At 43.2% G+C, this 20,150-nt stretch overlaps 1 protein-coding gene across 1 annotated transcript in view; it reads right to left on the bottom strand.

Annotated features, from left to right (window-relative positions):
- Nucleotides 1-6,995, bottom strand: part of NHSL1 (NHS like 1) — a 119,276-nt gene extending 112,281 nt beyond the window's left edge. The window contains exon 1 of the mRNA XM_015572058.1: nucleotides 6,141-6,995. Coding sequence (XP_015427544.1) covers nucleotides 6,141-6,342 — 202 coding nt within the window. The 5' untranslated portion in view covers nucleotides 6,343-6,995. The remainder of the gene's footprint in view (nucleotides 1-6,140) is intronic.
- Between the last annotated feature and the right edge of the window lie 13,155 nt (nucleotides 6,996-20,150).

The raw sequence follows: 20,150 nt of genomic DNA, 5'->3' as shown, positions 1-20,150 counted from the left end.
GTGACCGATCCTAGTGTTTTTATGTTAGGAGGATTGCTCTGATTGCCTGTGGACTCAGGGATGGCTCAAAGGAGGACAAGAGTGGGGATAACAAGAAAGAGACCACTCAGAGGGTAGGTAAAGCTGGCAGGGCCTGAGCTACATACAGTCCAGACAGACAAGCCTTGTGCACAACAGACCTCGAGGAGAGGAAACTGACAAGTGAAGAATTTCACAGAAAACAGTGTAGTTTAAAAAACTTTAATTCGGTAGAAAATGTTAGTTAAACCAAAAACCCTTGAAATTACATGGAAATTTAACACATTTTATAACAGCTGCAAGAGACTTTACAAAAAGCAACCCTGATTAATATATAGGGTATATTTGAATTATTTTTTAAAATAATTGTTTGAAAAGAACAATTTAAAAAATGTTTTCAAAACCCAGTAAAGACATTTCAATAGGAAAGAACACAGGCTATTCACTTCCAAAACTAAGCTCTGACAATAAGTTACTTCTTTTTATCACTCTAAGACAGCAACCTTTCAACCTTCTTCAGCTCATGGCACACTCACTGATTACTAAAAGTCTGTGGAACACCAAAAAATATATTTTTTGCTGGTCTGACAAAAAATTAGTAATTTTGATTCAATCACACCAGACAGCTGTAGTTGTGTTGGCTGTTGTCAATTTTTTATTTGACAACCTCAGGGGAAAGAGGTCAGTGCCCCTGACTAAATAGCCAGGTATTGCATGTTTTAAAAATCCTTGCAGCACACCAGTTGAAAATCACTGTTCTAAGGTATTTCTAGTAAGCTAAGTATGTCTAAGTCTCTAAATAAATCCACAAACTTTTTAAAATACGTAAATAATGGGTAATACATAAAACATCATTTCAATAGAACATCATTTCATCAATTTAATAAAAAATGAAATCAGCCAAAACCAGTTTGGCTCAGTGGATAGAGCGTCGGCCTGTGGACTGAAGGGTCCCAGGTTCGATTCCGGTCAAGGGCATGTACCTGGGTTGTGGGCACATCCCCAGTGAGGGGTATGCAGGAGGCAGCTGATCGATGTTTCTCTCTCATTGATGTTTCTAGCTCTCTATCTCTCTCCCTTCCTCTCTGTGAAAAATCAATAAAAATATTTTTAAAAAAATGAAATCAATTTTGCAGCAAAATAAGAAAGTAAGACAACAGGGACTCCCAACCTCAAAAGAAAAAATAATCAGGGGTGAAAAAAGGGCAGTTTCAATGAACCAGATAAAATATTAAGTGGCGCTCACGGCCTGAGTCTTTCACAGATGTCAATGTCAGTAGAAAGAATGCAGGAAAACATTACATTCACTGCACGAGAATATTCTTCTTATCTCCTTGATCGAGACACTGATAAACTCCATTTACCTATTTTCCCCACGTACGCAGTGACCCTCAAAATAAATATTACTTACCTAGTTTTGCTCTCAAATTTGGGAGGCTACCTTGATCATCCTTGCCAACATTTTTTAGGTTTCTTTAATGCCATGAAGAAAGTGTTCTTAATTCCCATTATTTTGAAGAGTTTTATGATCAAAAATAAATCACGGCTATTTACACAGAAACAGGATCTTGACCTTGTTGCGTGTGGTCTTCCATGCCATTTTCTCCCATTGTAATATCTGAAGTCACTGCTAACCCAATTGTGCACGTGGATCCTGTTTTCCACAACAATTTCATTAGGGAGGACACTGGAATGAAATGACTTTAAATATAGCCAACTCCCACCTTCAACAGCTGATTATCTCATGTATGGGGTTCTCCATTACCATTGATACTCGGTAAGGCCATTCTGGCCATTTCTGTAGTCCGTGGGAAGGGAAGGTACTAAAATCCAAATGATCCAAATTCGATAATGTGATAAATATACTAGTATACGACAAAGTCCAGAAGAAGAGAGTGGAATCAAAGTTTAAACTGGGGCTTTGCATGTCAATTACCCACTCTATCTGCTGACCTGCCAATACCAGAATCATCAATCACGCCTCTGCCCAAATGAACAGAGGGCTGAGAACACAACAAAACATGCTGTGCCCAAGGAGAGGATACCCCATTATTATTCCACCTCTTTTTGGTTTTATTTGACAAGAGAAGGGGAAGTGAGTGAGGCAGGGGAAGCACAGAATAAATACTATTAGTCACCAGTTTCCCTTGAAAACCTCCCACAATGTTCATAACAAAGCAGGCGCTCATTAAACATTGTTTAAATCAACACTAACGGCCAGAAGACCATGCAAAACATGAAAATGCTTCAGATATTGTCTCTTTATCTAGACCTTCTCATTTAAGCCATTCATTTTTATCCCTGCTCATAAATACCCTGCATTTTCTCTTGAGTTCCCCCTAAAATGTCTTATCTGCTTCTCCATTGAAGCATGAACTCCAGGACTTCAGAGCTATATCTCTTTGTGTCCCACACACAGTTCTCAGGAAAAATGCCTTCGATGAATAATACAAGAATTCCACATGAAGAGCTACATGCTCTCTCATCTACAACTGACTTCCACTTTTTTATTACACAGGCATCTAACAAACTAGCTCATGATGCACTAAATTTAATACTCAAGAGGATACAGACTCACACCCTTGATTTTAATGTCTCAGTCAAAACATCACTATATTGGCCATGTCACACTATGAATGTAAGAGCTGATTATTGCTGTTACTCAATTCATTTTTACCTTCCTGAGCACAAATGTTAATGCAAGAGAGTTTTGAAACTTGCCAGGAGCTGGAACAAAAGAAAGCAGGGCAGTTTCAATGAACCAGATAAAATATTAAGTGGCGCTCACTGTTTGTGTCTTTCACAGAAAGTCTCAATGAACCAGATAAAATATTAAGTGGCACTCACTGTCTTTCATAGAATGTCAACATCAGTAGAAAGAATGCAGGAAAACAGTATATTCACTGCAAGATAATATCCTTCTTATCTCTTTTATGAAGACACTGAGATAAACTCCATTTAGCTATTTTTCCAACATACACACAGTGAACCTCAAGATAAAGGTTACTTATTTATCTAGTTTTGCTCTGAAATTTGAGGTGCCACCTTGACATTATTTGCCAATATTTTTTTACTTGTGACTGCCTGGCTACATCAGTATTATCTTCTACTTACTTTTGAGGCTCAGCAAAAGTAGTGTATTCAGAAAGATGCCTCTTAGTAGCATGCTATTCTTATAAAAAGTTTCACCCAAAAGTCTCTAGAACTGTAATTTTATCTTTAGCTTCTTGAGTACAAGTGACAACATTAAACTATAAAGCTATAAGTTTGTGTACTGGTAGAGATCCATAAGGGTAACAACTTAAACACTTTATTGTGATGTTTCTGATGAGCAATCCAGCATGGAGAGTCACTATAAAAAGAGCTTCTTTGGTTGTAACAAAACTTGAAAGAACTGTTTTATAAAATGATTGTGCATCTTATACAACATACTACCCACACTGACAGTAGGGATTCAATGGGCTAAAGTGCAAAACAATTATGAGCAAAGTAATGTGACCTGTACACAGTGGGCAGGGAGCAGGCAAACACTCCCGCTTGCAGCAGCTGCTGGATGGGAGGGTGGGAGGGAGAAAGATCCCATGGCTGCGGGGGTGAGAGAGGGAAGGTGGGGGACACAACACAGGGGAGACCAACTGCTGAAGTGAGGTTGACTTGTTAAGCTACACTGTCCTACCTCTCGCTGTCACTGCTTGTTGGTGCTCTATGTGGAAAGACACAAACAGTGAGTGCCACTTAATATTTTATCTAGTTCATTGAGACCGCCCTGTTGTTGTTTTTTATCCCAGCTCAGAGAAACCTGTGTAAATAAAAATAAAAAAATGCTCACGTAAGGTACAGGGGTTAGGGAGCAGGCTGAAAGGAAAGTGGATTCAGATGCATGAGGTCTGGGCAGATAGATGTATAAGAAAAAAGGGTGCTGCACAATTCCCATCACATCAATAGGTGTTTAGTGCATATTTATTTGCAACCAAATGCTAATATGGCCATTGGGCATTCTTAGCACTGACTGCCATTCCTTGCTAGAGTTTTCGCTTATTTGATGCTCCTAAGACAAAACTCCAACCTTGCATAATTTTTCTGATTTTAACTCTTTTGATCTGCAAGCATAAACAAATGTCATTTCTGTGTTTCTCCAAAGGAAAGAATTACATAGAATAAAGATCAACTGTTATACATGCCTTTGAGACCATGTGTCAAAGTTGGGAGTCAACTTGCCTTTATAAGACAAATGTGAAAATAGAATATAACGCCATTAATTTTTATCTCTAGATTTTTAAGGATTTCCTCTAACTCCATATGTCAAAAATGATAATATTATCCATGCCTAATTATTCCTAAGACCACATACACTCATATGCTGCTATACTTCCATTTATCTTCATGAGGCTACTGTGCGCCCTATTACGTTGAGGGATAAAGAGCACAATCTTTTGTATTCTTGCATAAACAAGTCCTCCCTTCCCTTTACAAGTCACCCTGTTCTTTACAATGACTTCTTTATTTTTCACAAGTCAACTGTACAATATCTGCTTCGTTTCCCAACTAAAATGAACACATGCAAATTCTCAGTCTCTTTCCCATTAATGTTAACTTAGATAAAGCATCTATGATAGAAACTCCAAATCCACATGCTCACATGTATACAATCTTTAACAAAACTCTGACAGCAGTTGACTTAAAACAAAACAAGTAATATATAAATATATAAAAAACAGCAAATGTTTGGCAAAGGCCAAAAGAATCAAAACTACACCCTCCCACAACCACAGCACCACTGTATCCACCCTTCTAACATGTTTGCTTCAAACATTACAACCCATCCATTTACTGAAACCACAGCTTATGCCTGATTTAGAAAAGTAAAGTTCACGGACTTACTAAACTACACAACTCCCGACATCAGGCGCAGATGCCTGGTCTACGCCTGGCAGTTACACAGCATAGGAAATGAAAACCTGCATTTTTAAGCTCAAGATCAGCGGACCACTGTCGACCAGCTCCTTGACCCACTAAACATCTGACATCTTCAAAGAGCATTAACTCGTCCCCCTTGTGCTATAGCTGAACAGACAAAAACAAATGCTTAACACACATGATCCAGGAAGAAGGGCTGTGTTTGATTCTCGGTCCATGGAATATAATTACTGTACATACATAGCTTAGTTTATTCTTTCACATTTCAGCAGTTTTGTTTCCCCAAAGAAGGGACCCAGAGCAGGTCCCTGAAAGAGTCTAGAGAGTTTCTTTCGGCACGGGAAAAATGTGATCAACAGAGAAAACACAATCCCAAGGAATGTCAGGTTCCTTTGTAATAACTTAAATAGTGCTTCCCGACTGGGCTTTGCCACTGCACCGAATCGAGAAACCATTTTAGAGCCTAACAATCCAGTCTACAGCAAGCATGCTAAGAGGAAGAACTCAAATTCTAAACATAAAATAGGGGTGTGTGAAGAAATACTGAAATGTTTCCTTCTCTTCCCCCGCCCCTCCACACCCCCGGGACTGGTATTTCCCCCTCACCTTAAGGGAGGCAAAACATGCTAAACCTGAAAACAGAGATCAACATTGGTCTGAAAAGGAACTTGAAAGAAATCCAAAAACTCCTTTTGGCTAAGCCCTCCGTGAGTTAATTTCCTTGATGTCACCCAACACCTGTTCAATTCAAGCGTTCCTATGATTCATCAGTCTTCTTTAAGAAGATGCTAGGGGGCTATCCATGATTCCCAACGTTTCCTCAGGGCACTGTTTCAGAAAAGAGCTCCACGTCCTGACCTCGAAGCGTTGTAAGAGAAGATTCCTCCTACGATGGTGGTTTACCATTGAACTTTTCACCACGTCACATGAGCATGTGGATCTGATGGGGGGGGGGGGGGGGGGTGCTGAGGACTGATAATGGCTATTTTATCCTTCTCCGAGGGGCACAATCTCAAGCTGAATCTAGCTGGAGGAGCCCGTCTATTTTAGACATGTAAACAATTGAATGACACTGAATTCCAGTACAAAAACCACCCAAGACGCCTAAGGAGGCCAAAGATTGTGAAGGGACATCAGTGCTAGAAACAAAGAATTCTACATGGCACACTTCAAAAAATGTTTAAATTAACAAAGAATCAAGTCACCTTTCCTGGGCTGGGCTCTGTATATCCAGTTCTCATCATCCGCCTCCACCTGCTGCCCACACACGGAGAGCTCCCCGTCACTGCGAAACAGCCTCTTTGTCTGCCTGGACAGGGAGGAGAAATTTATCCAACTCACAGCACGTGAGAGGGAGCCTGGGTTTGACTTGAGTCTGAAGGAACCTGAAGAGCCTTCCTTTTTCATCTTCTTTCACATCAAAATCCACTCTAGACAAAGGACAGCCCAGCAGACAAAAAGCTTCTTTTTTAAAAATTGGTCCGGGTCCTTTCCATAAGCCTGCTCCTTCCCACTTATTCAGACAACGGTGAGAGTCAGGCACGGGCGGCTTTATGCAAAAAGATTGTGTGTCTGTCACTCAATGACAAAGAAAAGGAAAATGAAGGGTTAAAAAAACAATTTTTTTTTTTACTCCAGCCACATTGTGCTACTTGGTTTCTAGATCAGTGATAGCCACACACCACAATAAAATTAAAATAAATTAAAAGCAAAAAAAAATTTAAAAATCAAGCAGGGTGTTCATTTCAGGAACACTTGTCAGGACTTTGGGGAGAACAGAACCAAAGCACTCCGACTCTCTGCTGTGCACCTAGCATCCCAGCCTGTAATCCTACTCCCCTCCCAGGCATCTTTCCTAGCAAAGACAGAAAGCCAGCCGCCTGTGAACTCCTCGGCTGGAGAAAGAGATTCAGCGTCAACCCAGGCGCCCGGCTTAGAGTTCACCCGCGCAGGTGACTTGGGAGAAGTCGAGTTCGGCTCACTTGTCGCAGCCCAGCGTGCAGAGTCCTGAGCCGCCCACTCGCCCTCTTTCCCAGCCAGGAGCCGCTCAGGATCCACAGGACTCCACAAACAATAAAACGGGCTGCGTGGCTGGTGCTTGGATTACAGAGTAGGCGCTCCTGTGAAAGGCGATAGGCTTTCCCCACACTGAAGGCGCCTCATTGGAGCCGGGAAACCCCGCCTCCCCACAGCCAGTACTTCAGAGGCAGCTCAAACTTCTCAACTCCAGCAAAGCGAGGAAATGCAAGTCTGTGCAGAAAACAGACTTCGGGGATAAAAACACAACAACGTGCTTATTATCAGACCACGCTTCTCAGGGTGGGGTTTTGAGAAGGGGTTTTAAAAGAGTATATAGTGATATACACATCCAGCCTTCCTACGTGGATGTAGGAATGTCATCGAAGGAAACGTGCTTCCAAAGAGAATAAACCTGACCCAGCTATCACTTCACTCCCGGCTGTCAGCAAGGTGAAATGCAGCCATTCTTGCACCTGTCATGGTCTCTCCTCTCTTCCTGGGGCAGCCAGTGTGGGACTGAGGACCCCCTTCTGCTTGCCCCCTGGCAGCGCACACCCCCAGGGCCATTCCTCACTAGCTCTGAATGACCTTCCTCCCGGGGAGAACCATCACCTGAGAGCCATGCTAGCAGCAATTACCTGCAGGCTCCAGTCCCCAGACCCCACGTAAAACTTTAATCGTGACATGCAAAATACCTACAGCCACAGGCTGGAAAGCATTTCATCAAGGCCAACGTAATTCCACAATTTCCAGGAGTGGTAAGAGTCCCTGCAACTTTCTATCATAAATTGGCATCCCCTCTCCAAAATGTTATTCAGAGTGAGGCTAACGAGCAGCAGGTTGAGAACTGGGACAATCTCACTTTCCTTTACTCAGAATTGAGCACATATATTAAAGCTAACAAACTGCAATAGAAAAGAAACTGTGATTAAAAATTATAAAAGCAGGATTTTTAATTTATATTAAATATATTTTATGTATTAAAAGTCTTTTATATATAAAAGTCATTTATCTACAATTAATTGAGGTTTTAAAAAAAGGGCTCTCTACAAGCTTACAGGATTGGAACACTGATAGGAAAACACTGAGTGTTCCTGGGATGGAGCTCACCACCACGGGAAACTCGACAGAGGCCAGGCACTGGACTGAAGGGTGAAGCCACAGCAGTTCAAGTGATGCAGATATGGACTCAATTTAGAAGTTTAAAGGGTCCTTAAGAGATCATGTTGTTTAACCCCTCCATTTACAGGTGGGGAAATTCAGGCCCGGAAAGGTAAGTGACAACCCAATGGCACAGAGAGGAGTTGGTAACGGAACCAGGTCATGTCAGATACCACCGGGCTGAAAGCTTCACCACTTATTGGGGACGCTAGCTGCATCACCAAGCACTCGGGACCTGCTTCCGCTAGTAAACTGGAATGATATCTCGACTTTGGTCACTAGTACAATAGCAAAATGTTATAAATGATGTACAGCACCAGTGGCTAACATTGAAGTTCAAACACCCAGTGTTCTTTCTGTGTCAAGAACTGACACGGAACTTTTGAGAATCAAAATTTAAAAAGCAAAAAAAGGACCATCACGCTAGAAAATACGTAAACATCTTAAACGCCGCTTACCATTTCAGAGATTCATGACACCCATTCCATAAGGATCCATGAACCCCAAACAAGAAACACAACTGTCTCCTCCCGATGTCTCCATTTTTAATAGAGAAATGCCTGAGCTCTGAAATAAACCTTGTGCTGCTCTTTACATACGGTGAGTGCTGTGGAATGCTTTCCCCAGCTCAGGCTCCTCGGAGTGCGCCCACAAGCACACACAATGGCATTCAGTGGTTCTCAGCCTTCCTAATGCCGCGACCCTTTAATACAGTTCCTCATGTTGTGGTGACCCCCAACCATAAAATTATTTTCGTTGCTACTCCATAACTGTAATTTTGCTACTGTTATGAATCGTAATGTAAATATCTGATATGCTATATGTGTTTTCCGATGGTCGTGACCCACAGGTTGAGAACTGCCATAGATGAATGGATGTCATTAGTACCTGGTGTGCTTTCCTCCAGTACCACCTGTTCCTACACACATCTGGGAAGGAACTGAGGGGAGGGCGAGAGCAGGGGTGGGCAAACTTTTTGACTCGAGGGCCACAATGGGTTCTTAAACTGGACGGGAGGGCCGGAACAAAAGCATGGATGGAGTGTTTGTGTGAACTAATATAAATTCAAAGTAAACATCATTACATAAAAGGGTACGGTCTTTTTCTCTTTTTTTAGTTTTATTCATTTCAAACGGGCCGGATCCGGCCCGCGGGCCGTAGTTTGCCCATGGCTAGGCTAGAGGAACAGGTACTGCCAAGCAACCAGGAAGGACACCTGTCAGTTCAGGGACTAGACTCCTGACTCTCCTTCAAAGTAAGCACACACTTAAGCTGACTTCCCAACAACCTTAACAGGTTTCCCATGACTCATGAGACCTATGGGTACATTTGCACAGTAACGAGCTCATCCATGTTTCTGTTCTGTCAGGCCATGATTATTAATATCTTTGTTTAATGTAAAAGAAGGTCAGATGAATTAACTACTGTTACAACGGGATCCGAGTTCCTATGTGACAAGATAGAACATGATGGTTTAAATCAACTTTGGAGGAAACATTGAGATTCTAACTATCCATGTTAGATACATATTGCAATTAACTTAGAAAACCGTACCAGTAAGTGGGCCACATGAAAAGCTATTACATTCATTCAAACTATAATTATTTGGCAACTAAGATGAACCACACATTTTAATTACCTGGACTATCAATCCAACGGCCCTGCATGTCCGCCCGCCCCAGCACAGGGTCGTGGCTACTTGTGCTGCACACTTCCTGTACATTACTGTGTTCCCAATCACCCTGCAGTGGGAAATCCTGATTTTTACAATGTAATCTGTCTTTTTCAAATAGCTTCAGCTGTATTCTTCAATGCGATGAAACATCTTAATTTAACCATTTTCCCCATGAAAATCTACACTAGAGAACATGCTTCCTAGACCTTTGAAACAAGCGTGCTGAACAGGTTTTTACCCCATCCCTCACTGTGCTTTCCCAGCTCCCCATGCACTGTCAGGCTGTCAAACAGACACTTCTGTTGTCATCGTCTATGCCAATAACCACTCCCTTCCTACCACGTGCCACCTCGGAGCTTCAGGCATCGGGAAGTCAGATAATCCTACTTACGCTGCACAAGTAGTGGGAGTGGAGGAGGGCTCACAGAATGAAATACATGCCTTTTGCAGCAGGGCCTTGTCGCAGCCGCCTCCTGGCCAGCACCCTTGTCCTTGCACTTACGGAATGGAAGCCCAAGGGGTGAAATGGCTGGGGGGTCTACACCAGGTGCATGATTAAGTTCTTAGCCCTTGAGGGTGGTGAGAAGCTTACCACTGACTACTAACAAAAGGATAAGAAATGGCCCTCTATTATTTCAGGGATGATTTCAGTAACACACTAAAGAAAGTTAACTACAAGAATGGGAGGCACCAGAATATATTACTAAGTGAAGTTTGAGAATCACCTTCTTTGGGAATTAATGAGTCAAATGCCCATTAATTTGGAAAAATTTATTTATGATGCTACCAAGAGTCACAGGGACAGACTACATTTGAAAGGTCCTCACCAAAAGATACAATATTTAACGTTTTAATGTATACCCATCCTTAAAAAAAGGCGTTTAGCTCAAACAGAAGTTTTTTATTTAATAAAAATTATTAAACATGACAGGCACAGGATTAGACAAACCCCTCAGCCCATTCAGGCATGGAACTGGTCCACCTGCCATCTGTGTAAAATGCCAGCCAGGAGTGGGAACTAATTTCAAGTGCCATCAGCTTTTTGGCCTCGCAGGCCACAAATGAACACTGTGACTTTTAATTTCCTTGTGTTCCTTTTCTGCCCTGGCCCTCCCCTTCAAATCTAGAAGGAGGAAGAGGAGAAACAAAACCCTGAAGTCAGAAACCAACAGAGCACAGGGCTAACATACAGATAAGAGTTGGTGGGGTTGGCTGGTGTGGCTGGAGGTGGGGCCCACAGACAGAACACTTATGAACAGAGACAAAACTGGGGAAAAAAACATATACAGGAGTGAGGAGAGCTACTCTAAATTGTGTCCTGTTCTCAGGCAGCCAGACCGGGCAGGGACAGTGAAGTGTGCACCCTATCAGATTACCACATGAATCACCCAGACGACCCACTGGGACCTTTAGCTACTAGGACAGGGCACAGTAGGTTGTCCAACTGTCATCTCTTATGCATAATTTAAGAGCAGATTTAAATGGAAATCTTTCTCTGAGGTAATTTGTACACACTATTTGTAACTAAAAAAGAGAAAAAGAAAATATTAACCTCAGGGCCAAGCCACCATCTCCCACAGTACACTAAATCCTCCTTCCCCACCTACCTCCTAGCCCAGTGGTGGGCAAACTTTTTGACTCGAGGGCCACAATGGGTTCTTAAACTGGACCGGAGGGCCAGAACAAAAGCATGGATGGAGTGTTTGTGTGAACTAATATAAATTCAAAGTAAACATCATTACATAAAAGGGTATGGTCTTTTTTTTTTAGTTTTATTCATTTCAAACGGGCCGGATCCGGCCCGCGGGCCGTAGTTTGCCCACGGCTGTCCTAGGCCCAACCGAACTAAAGAGCCAATGGACTGGAGAAAGAAGTTACGGAAGACAAAGCACAGCCTCTTGCCTATTCAGAGAAGGGCCTATTTTCAGGGTCCCCTCACCTACCACTGTTTCAATATTAAAAAGAAAACACTGCCTTTTCACTAAGCTCTAGCTTTAAAAATCAGAAGATGCCCCTTTCCATGGAGTTAACAGGGTTGGTTCCCTAAATGGGAAGATTAAATTTGTACTTATGGAGGATCACAGCTTAAGTCCCACCTTTCAGTGTCCTCGTGCATGACAAGGACCCCTGCACAGATCTGGCACTCTGAGACTTAGCCCCATGGTTCCCGTGGGATCACTTGATAGGGAAGCAATATGGCAGGGCACTCCTGCTCTCCATCCCCTGGGGCGGGCGTGCTGCAGGGGGCTGAAGTTACCCGGGACAGAGCCATCTCCGACAGATACCCTGGACGGCAGAGGCGTACTGAGCATCAATAACCAAACATCCAAACTGTCCCAACCTTAATGAAAATGTCCCCATCCAAAGGGTTCAGTTGAGGAAGTTCCCTAAAACTGATATAAGAAGACCAAAATGAACTCTCTCAAATTGAAATAAAATGCCAAATTAAAAAAAATATTTTAATCATGATCTCCTTTGTACTTGGTGCCTCTCCTATGGCCTCTCCAGTGCTCCTTATAATTATTTTTTTCTTCTTTACTCAACCAGTCCTTTGCAAACTTTGTTATGCGCATAAATCATAGATCTTCTAAAATGTAGTCTGACTCTGGTCTGTGGCAGGGCCTGAAATTCCGAAGTCCGAAAGGGCCCGGGCGCTGCCAGGCCACAGGCCACCTCCGAGTTAGCGCACTGCTGGCCAGCACGCTCCCGAGAACAGGGATCTCACCTTCCCACCTTCAAGTCCCTCACAGTCCCTTACACACAACACTGAACAAATGTTGGTCGAAAGACTTTCCTCCTTTTGATCTTAACATGTTTCTGGAAAAGGAGACACTGAGACTTTTATGGTGACCCGTTCTTTATTGCTAATTTCCAAAAGGTAAAAGTAAAATTTGTAAAATGAAAAAGTGTATATGTAGACCAAGTTAAAGAGTTAATAATAAATTCCATTGTTCAGAGTTGTACTGCTTTACTTTGAGAAGGAAGAGGGTTGTTAACTGCTAAGCTGTATAATTTTTAAAATTTGTTAAACCATCTACACTGCATCCATCTACCAAAACTCCAGAATCCAATGATCCTGCTCAGAATCTAGAACAATTAATAAACCAAAATCAGAAAAGCGGCCACATTCTCCCTGGTAACCCGCACAGACAGTCTGGGCATCCAGTTCCCCTGTGTGAATTTAGTTTTTCTGTGGCAATGGAAAAAATGTCTTAGGTTAGCTTTTCCTGGTACATGTTTAAGACAAAAATTTTCCAGTCAATCTTAAGTGACCTTTCAAAGGGTTTATTCTATTTAGCTCTCTTTACACCTATATTCACTATGGCTCTATAGAGCACACTGAGTATGTCATTTTTTAACAGATATTTTATCAATTCAGCAAACTTTTATTGCACTATCATTCCATACTAAACACATGTTAAATACTGCTGATACCTGACGAAACACAAATTGGTAGTTGCGAAGTAGTCATGGGGAAGTAAGTAAAGCATAGGAAATACATTTACTAATATTGGTGGTTTTTTTAAAGATTTTTAAAAATTGATTTGAGAGAGAGAGAGAGGAGAGAGAGAGAGAAAAAAAAAAACATCCATGTGAGAGAGAAACATCAATCAGCTGCCCTGATCAGGAATCAAACCTGAAACCTGGATATGTGCCCTGACCGGGAATTGAACCCTCCACTTGCTGGTGTACAAGAGGTCGCTCCAACCAACTGAATACACACACTGGCCAGGGCTAGTCAATAATAGTGTGATAACTATGTATGGTGCCAGCTGGGGTGCTGGAACTACCAAGGGGAACATTATGTAAAGTGTATGATTGTCTAACCACTAAGCTGTACACCCGAAACTGATACCAAATAAAAATTTTTAAAAACTGCTGATACCTGCAGTGATTCCATTGACCAAGACAAATCATAGATGTAAAGATATGAGTAAACAGAATTGGGCATAAAGTACTTAAAATGCATTTATTGGTAGTACCCAGTAGCCAGATTCAAGTATGTCTCCTCAAACAATGAGACAGATGTAGGTAGGTAGGTAGGTAGATAGAATTACTGCAATCATCCCAGGCATTCCCAGAGGTGGGAAAGTGCCCCAATAAAGGTATCAGTTTATATTGATTAATCCAGGATATCAGCCAGGCAGGCTGATACTAAAGCACAAAAGACAGGACCCTGCCCTTGAGGAGTTAAAATGTTTTAAAATATTTTTATTATTTTATTCTTTTTAGAGAGGGGAGAGAAAGAGAAACATTGATGTGAGAGTGGAACATTTCATTCATTGCATAAGAGTATTTTCTTTAAAAGCTTAACAAATTTAAGCTTTCTGGAACACATGAGAACATAACAGAACATAAAGACAGCTTTATCTTTATGTGTTTTTCTCTTCAGCTCAACAGTTTTTACAGTCATGTGTATTGCCAACTGGCCAACTGAACATCATCAAAAACTCTGTCATCAAAATCTCTAAGTAGGAAGGCTACTGAGAGAAGGGAATCCAATGTGATAGTGACTACCTCCCTTTCCCTGGGCAATCACATTTGTCAGTCTTCAAGTAATAAACTCATCTTGATAAGGAGAAGTTTGGAAACAAAGGCCTAAAAAAACACTTAGGACATTCAGAAATTTTGGGTTGAAACATTTGCTCCCCAGGTCACAATGGATGTTCAATCAAGAGAACCTTTGTTTCTGTAACACACTAACTACTCCAAGCAGGATAAGCCAGCACGAAGAAACTCAAAGAAGGATGAAGTACTTCTACACAATCAACACTAGACCCTTTCCACTGATGGCGGACTGGAGCGGGTGGATAGAGATTGGCAAGCAGAGTGAAGGCATGAGTTACAGAAGTTTCCCCTCTAATCTCCCTCCCACCCCAGGCCAGCTACTCAGTGGTCTCCTTGAGATACGGGGAGAACTAAGGCAGTGCTGCCTCCAAAGGCACCCAGGTGAGCAATGCCCTGAATTGTCATTCCTTTGCTCAAACCCCTGCATCACAGACACCAGGAACTTTCTTCAGGTTGTAATAAAAACTGAAAAAATGCCGACGTCAATAATCAATAGGTTATGTTCATCAGCAGCAGCAGTAAGTGGCAGCCCTGGATCTTACAGGCCGTGAAGAAGGTGTGGCTGGTAGACACCGGAGATGCCGGGTCAGGCCAGAGCAGTTGGTTAAAACGATGCCTGGGATTTACAGGAAGGGGATGGTGAGCTGGAGTGGGAGTCAGATTCCTCTCAGGGAAACAGTGCACACAACACCGGAGCTGTGAGGGTGAGAACTGTGCCGGCAAATCTCACCTATAAGATAAAATCCTCAAGTGACTGCACTTGGGTCAGTTGTTAGGCACATTTCCCAAAGTGATATGAGGCAATGAATGATTCAAAGAAAAGTGTGAAATGCTGACAAATTAAAAGGGATGATTACAAAAATAGCACAGGTGTAGCTACCTCGTAAGAAATGACAGTAAAAAATAAATAGAAAACTCCAAATTTCATCAAATCATACATAAACACACACACACACACACACACACAGTGTCCAGGCATTTTCTAATGTTTACTCTGCTGATAATTTTTCTAGGGGAAAAAATTAATATAGGAGAAAAGTACCAATGTATAGCTTCATAAAACATACATCATTGGTTATAGCTGATAAGAAAATGCTTAGCTAAAAATAAGTTACATTTCAAAATAAGAAAAAATATTAATGGGGTCAAATAACCTTTCATTTATCACATGGTACAGTACTGCTTTTTCAGCATGCAGCAATTATAGCAGGCTACAGCCTGCATTTACCATCAGGTCAAATGCCACTACTTAAATTACCTAAGTCACTTAAGAATTAACACGCATGTATATGTTCAACCACTGCCAGAAAAGATGCCCTCCACAGAATGAGATTGTGATGAATCTGAAGAAAGTTCAAAATCTAATTTATCTATCTAAGGGACGGCCTCAAACCACAGTATAACTAAAGAAACCAATAGTCTAAAAAAATGTTTTGCCACCAGCCTTGTGAAGATAGAAGAGAGGGACAGGGACAGAGGGGATGATGGGTAAACATTTGTCAGTATCCAGGGTCCAGAGCTGGGCACAGTCCCTGGGACACTGTAAGTCCCCAAGGTTTGATGGCCTGTTGCTGCCCAAAGAAACACAGGGTGATGGGCTAGACCAGCCGTGGGCAAACTACGGCCCACGGGCCGGATCCGGCCCATTTGAAATGAATAAAACTAAAAAAAAAAAATTAAAAAAGACCGTACCCTTTTATGTAATGATGTCTACTTTGAATTTATATTAGTTCACACAAACACTTCATCCATGCTTTTGTTCTGGCCCTCCGGTCCAGTTTAAGAACCCATTGTGGCCCTCGAGTCAAAAAGTTTGCCCACCCCTGGGCTAGACCAATAGAAACTGTATAAGTCCCTTGATTCTCAACCATGGGTAAACATTGAATCAGCTTTTATAAAAGATCCGTATTTGATAAGTCATGCATAGATTGGGTTTTTTGTTGACACTTGTATATGTAAAAAGCTTATTGGTCTATGGAAAGTATACCCCGTCTCCCAATTAAGAACCACTAATCTTTGAGAGTGTTTATATTTTGACTAGAGGTCCAGTGCACAAAATTCGTGCGGGGGTGTCCCTCAGCCCAGCCTGCACCCGCTCCAATCTGGGATCCCTCTCACAATCCGGGACTGCTGGCTCCCAACCGCTCGCCTGCCTGCCTGCCTGATTGCCCCTAACCGCTCCTGCCTGCCAGCCTGCTCACCCCCTAACCACTCCCCTGACAGCCTGATCGATGCCTAACTGCTCCCCTGCTGGCCCAATTGCCCCCAACTTGCCCTCCTCTGCAGGCCCAATTGCCCCCAACTTGCCCTCCTCTGCAGGCCCAATTGCCCCCAACTTGCCCTCCTCTGCAGGCCCAATTGCCCCCAACTTGCCCTCCTCTGCAGGCCCAATTGCCCCCAACTTGCCCTCCTCTGCAGGCCCAATTGCCCCCAACTTGCCCTCCCCTGCCGGCCCAATCGCCCCCAACTGCCCTCCCCTGCTGGCCCGGTCGCCCCAAACTGCCTTCCCCTGCAGGCCCGTTCACCCCCAGCTGCCCTCCCCTGCTGGTCTGGTTGCCCCCAACTGCCCTACCCTGCCAGCCATCTTGTGGCCACATGGGGGCGGCCCTCTTGTGTGAGGGTGTGATGGTCAATTTGCATATTGCCTCTTTATTATATAGGATTATAGGTAGAGCTAAGTTAAATGCTAGTTCTGTGTTTCAATCAATAATATTCAAGAGGAAAAGGGAAAAAAGAAGCCTGTCATTTTTCTAATTCTAATTTTTTAAAATGTTTAAAAGAGCATCAGATACAAAGCATGAAAGTAGCCTCCTCTAAAGCTTTCTGCACCTGAGTGTCAATGGGACCAGGTGGGGTCGGAGGAGGCACATGCCCCAAGGCCCAAGCAGACACTGCTTTCTAGGCTGTAGGAAAACAAGTCCTATGCTTCATGCTGATTGGTTAAATTCCAGAAACCTGGGAGCTGAGGGCCTCCAGCTCTGTAGCTATGTGGCCTGACAGGTACTGTACAGAATTTTTAGAAATGAATTGTCAGGCTTAAGTCATGGGCAAAGTTAGAACCCAGAGTCAGGGTCCCACAACAGTGTAATATGATGACAACGACAATGATGTGCTGACACGACACTGAACTGCTCCTGAGAGAGATAAAGCAGCTTCCCAAGATCACACCTCTTTTCCAGAGTTTGAATCCCGCCTGCCCTCACCACAGCCTGGAACTGCCAGCATCCTCTACCCACAGAACAGACACAAGGCACAGAGAAAACAGTCTGTGACATTAACACGGCAAAGGGATCTCTCAGAATGTGTTGTTGTTATTAACACCTGGGCTGGAGAAAAGCTCCAGAGAGGAGGAAATTAACGCTGTCTGATTTGCAATATTAAGTGTAAAGTGTTTTGCGCAGAGCAGATGGCTCTATTAGAAATAAGAGTTTGCCTCACCTATGCACCACTGAAACTTGCCTGTGAGAAACCCTGTCTGACATAGGAGGCCGGCCTCAAAACACCACACGTGCCTGTGTTGACCAGCAGGTGGCAGAACAGAACAATCTATCCTCCATAAAGCCCAGCAAGGGTGTATTCAAACACTGGCCCAGAGTGGGTTAAGAACCAGTGAAGGACCCTGAAAGGTACCTTATAAAATAAAAACAGTCAAGTAGCCACTCACTGAAATAACCTGCAGCGTAACATTCAGATGTATCTTTTGTACCTATGCAAGGGTGAGGAGCTGAAAACCAAGTATTACAGAGGGCAGTGTCCAGCCTTTAGGACACCCAAGGTGCCTACCTAAGTGTTTCCCAAACTTGCCCCATCATTGACATGACTAATGACATGGGGGAGCTCATTAAAATACAGATGCCAGGGCCTCGCCCCAGACGCATAGAATGTCTGAAACAAAGGCACAGGGAATCAATTAGCTGGGGGACTTGTCAAGTCTGGGGCTAGTGGCTGTGAGCTAACTACCTGAAGGGCACGTGCGCTACAACCTACGTCGTGGTGAGACGGGCAGTGTCAGAACCTGCCCACAGGTGAGGAGTCGCTTCTCAAGACTAGGTCAGGTAAGCAGCATGCAGCGGGCAGCACTAATCCACCTCTTGCTGCTCCACATAGGCCGGGGGCTCCAGCAATGCCCAGCAAGACTTTTGGTCACCTGGGGACCTTCCTACCCCAGCCAGCACCAGACCCTCCTTTTCACCTCAAACCCGTTTCTCCCATCGTGCCTCTCCTGGTTCATTCCTGCCTCCTGACTGCTGTCTGCAGCATGAATGAACTGGTTCCCTGCTTTGCATTTTCAATCTCTTTTTCCAGATCCAGTGTTCCTTTTCCTCTGAACCCCTCTACTTCAAACAAAATGCCTCCTGCCAGTCTCTCTGCTCCTCAGTAAACATTCTGGCTCAGCACTAACTCCTCTTGGCCCCTTGCAACTTGACATTCACTGTAACCCTTCTTCTCCGCCCTCCCCACCTCCTGAATGGAGAAAACAGCCTGCCCATAAGTTTGACTGCCCATCCCTAACCAGGTCCTCATTTTTCTATTCTCACCTTTCATGTCTTCCTGGCTGTTCCCAATCTTTAGATGTTCCTTTAAGCCTCACTCCCACCTTTACATTCAAACTCAAAGATCACCTCCCCTGGCAACAGTCTAGATATCCCTCTACCTTTCTTCTTTCCCCCGAGGAACGCTCTGGCAGCACCAGGCCTCAGCTTGACCCCTCTGTGCTCCATTCGTGTGTCCGCCTCCTGCCTCATCACCCTCCCACCACAGCCCTGACCTCGTCACCCTGCTCACTAGCCACCATCTCTAACCAAACCCAGGCCTCTCGCCATCAATTCGGGCTCCCTCAGAAGAGCCCCCCGCCATGACAATTAATGTGCTTCCATAGCCATATGTGTTTCCATGAGCCTTTCTAGAGTCTTCTCGGTGCCTCCTCCTCCACAGCATCATTTCTGACTCTCCAAAGTGGCTGTTTGTTTCCATATCCATACTCTCCGTTCTGAGAACCTGCATGGCACCAGGAAGCCAGTCGCATAGGATTCAAGCCTTAATCTGCTGTAGGTAACTTGGGATGTCTGACCACCCAAATCCCTTCTCCTGTCCACCAATGATAACCACCAATTGATTAGGAAGAAAAATTTCGACTCTGGGTGTTAAGTAAATATTTACTTAGTAGATAACATAAGAAGTAAGGCTTTCCTTCCCCCACCAAAAAAAAAAAAAAAAACCAACATGCCAGTAAAACACAGAGAGAGAAAAGCACAAATATTTTAATCAGGCAGAGCTGGGTTCCAATCTTGATTTCAACACATTTATTGACAACTGATCTTGGTCAAACCTCTCTGGACCAGTTTCCCACAGAAGAAAAAAACACACAAAACAAGAATAGCAATACTGCCACCTATTGGGGTTATGAGGCAAGCACATAGCACTGTATGAGGCTTCAATATATGGAAATGGTTAAAACATAGCTTTTTGAACTTGAGAATTTGCAAAAGATAATTTAAAAAAGGAACAGGTAAGAGGCTACTGCTACCAATTTTTCAAGGAGATAAAAACACTGGTAGTGAATCTTACACTGGCTTAAGCTGCAGGAAAAAAAATGGATAAAATTATAGAAACTTTCAAATATGATTTAACTTTGAAAGTTACCATTTGAAAATATTTTGAGGTTTTTTAAAATACGTTTTTATTGATTTCAGAAAGGAAGGGAGAGAGAAACAGAAACATCAGTGATGCGGAGAGAATCATTTGTCAGCTGCCTCCTGTTCGCCCCACATTGAGGATCTAACCCACAACC

This window comes from Myotis davidii, unplaced genomic scaffold (genome assembly GCF_000327345.1).
Source record: "Myotis davidii unplaced genomic scaffold, ASM32734v1 scaffold266, whole genome shotgun sequence".
In the NCBI taxonomy this organism is placed as follows: Eukaryota; Metazoa; Chordata; class Mammalia; order Chiroptera; family Vespertilionidae; genus Myotis; species Myotis davidii.
Note: the sequence above shows the minus strand (reverse complement) of the source record. Positions and strands in the feature narration are given on the sequence as shown.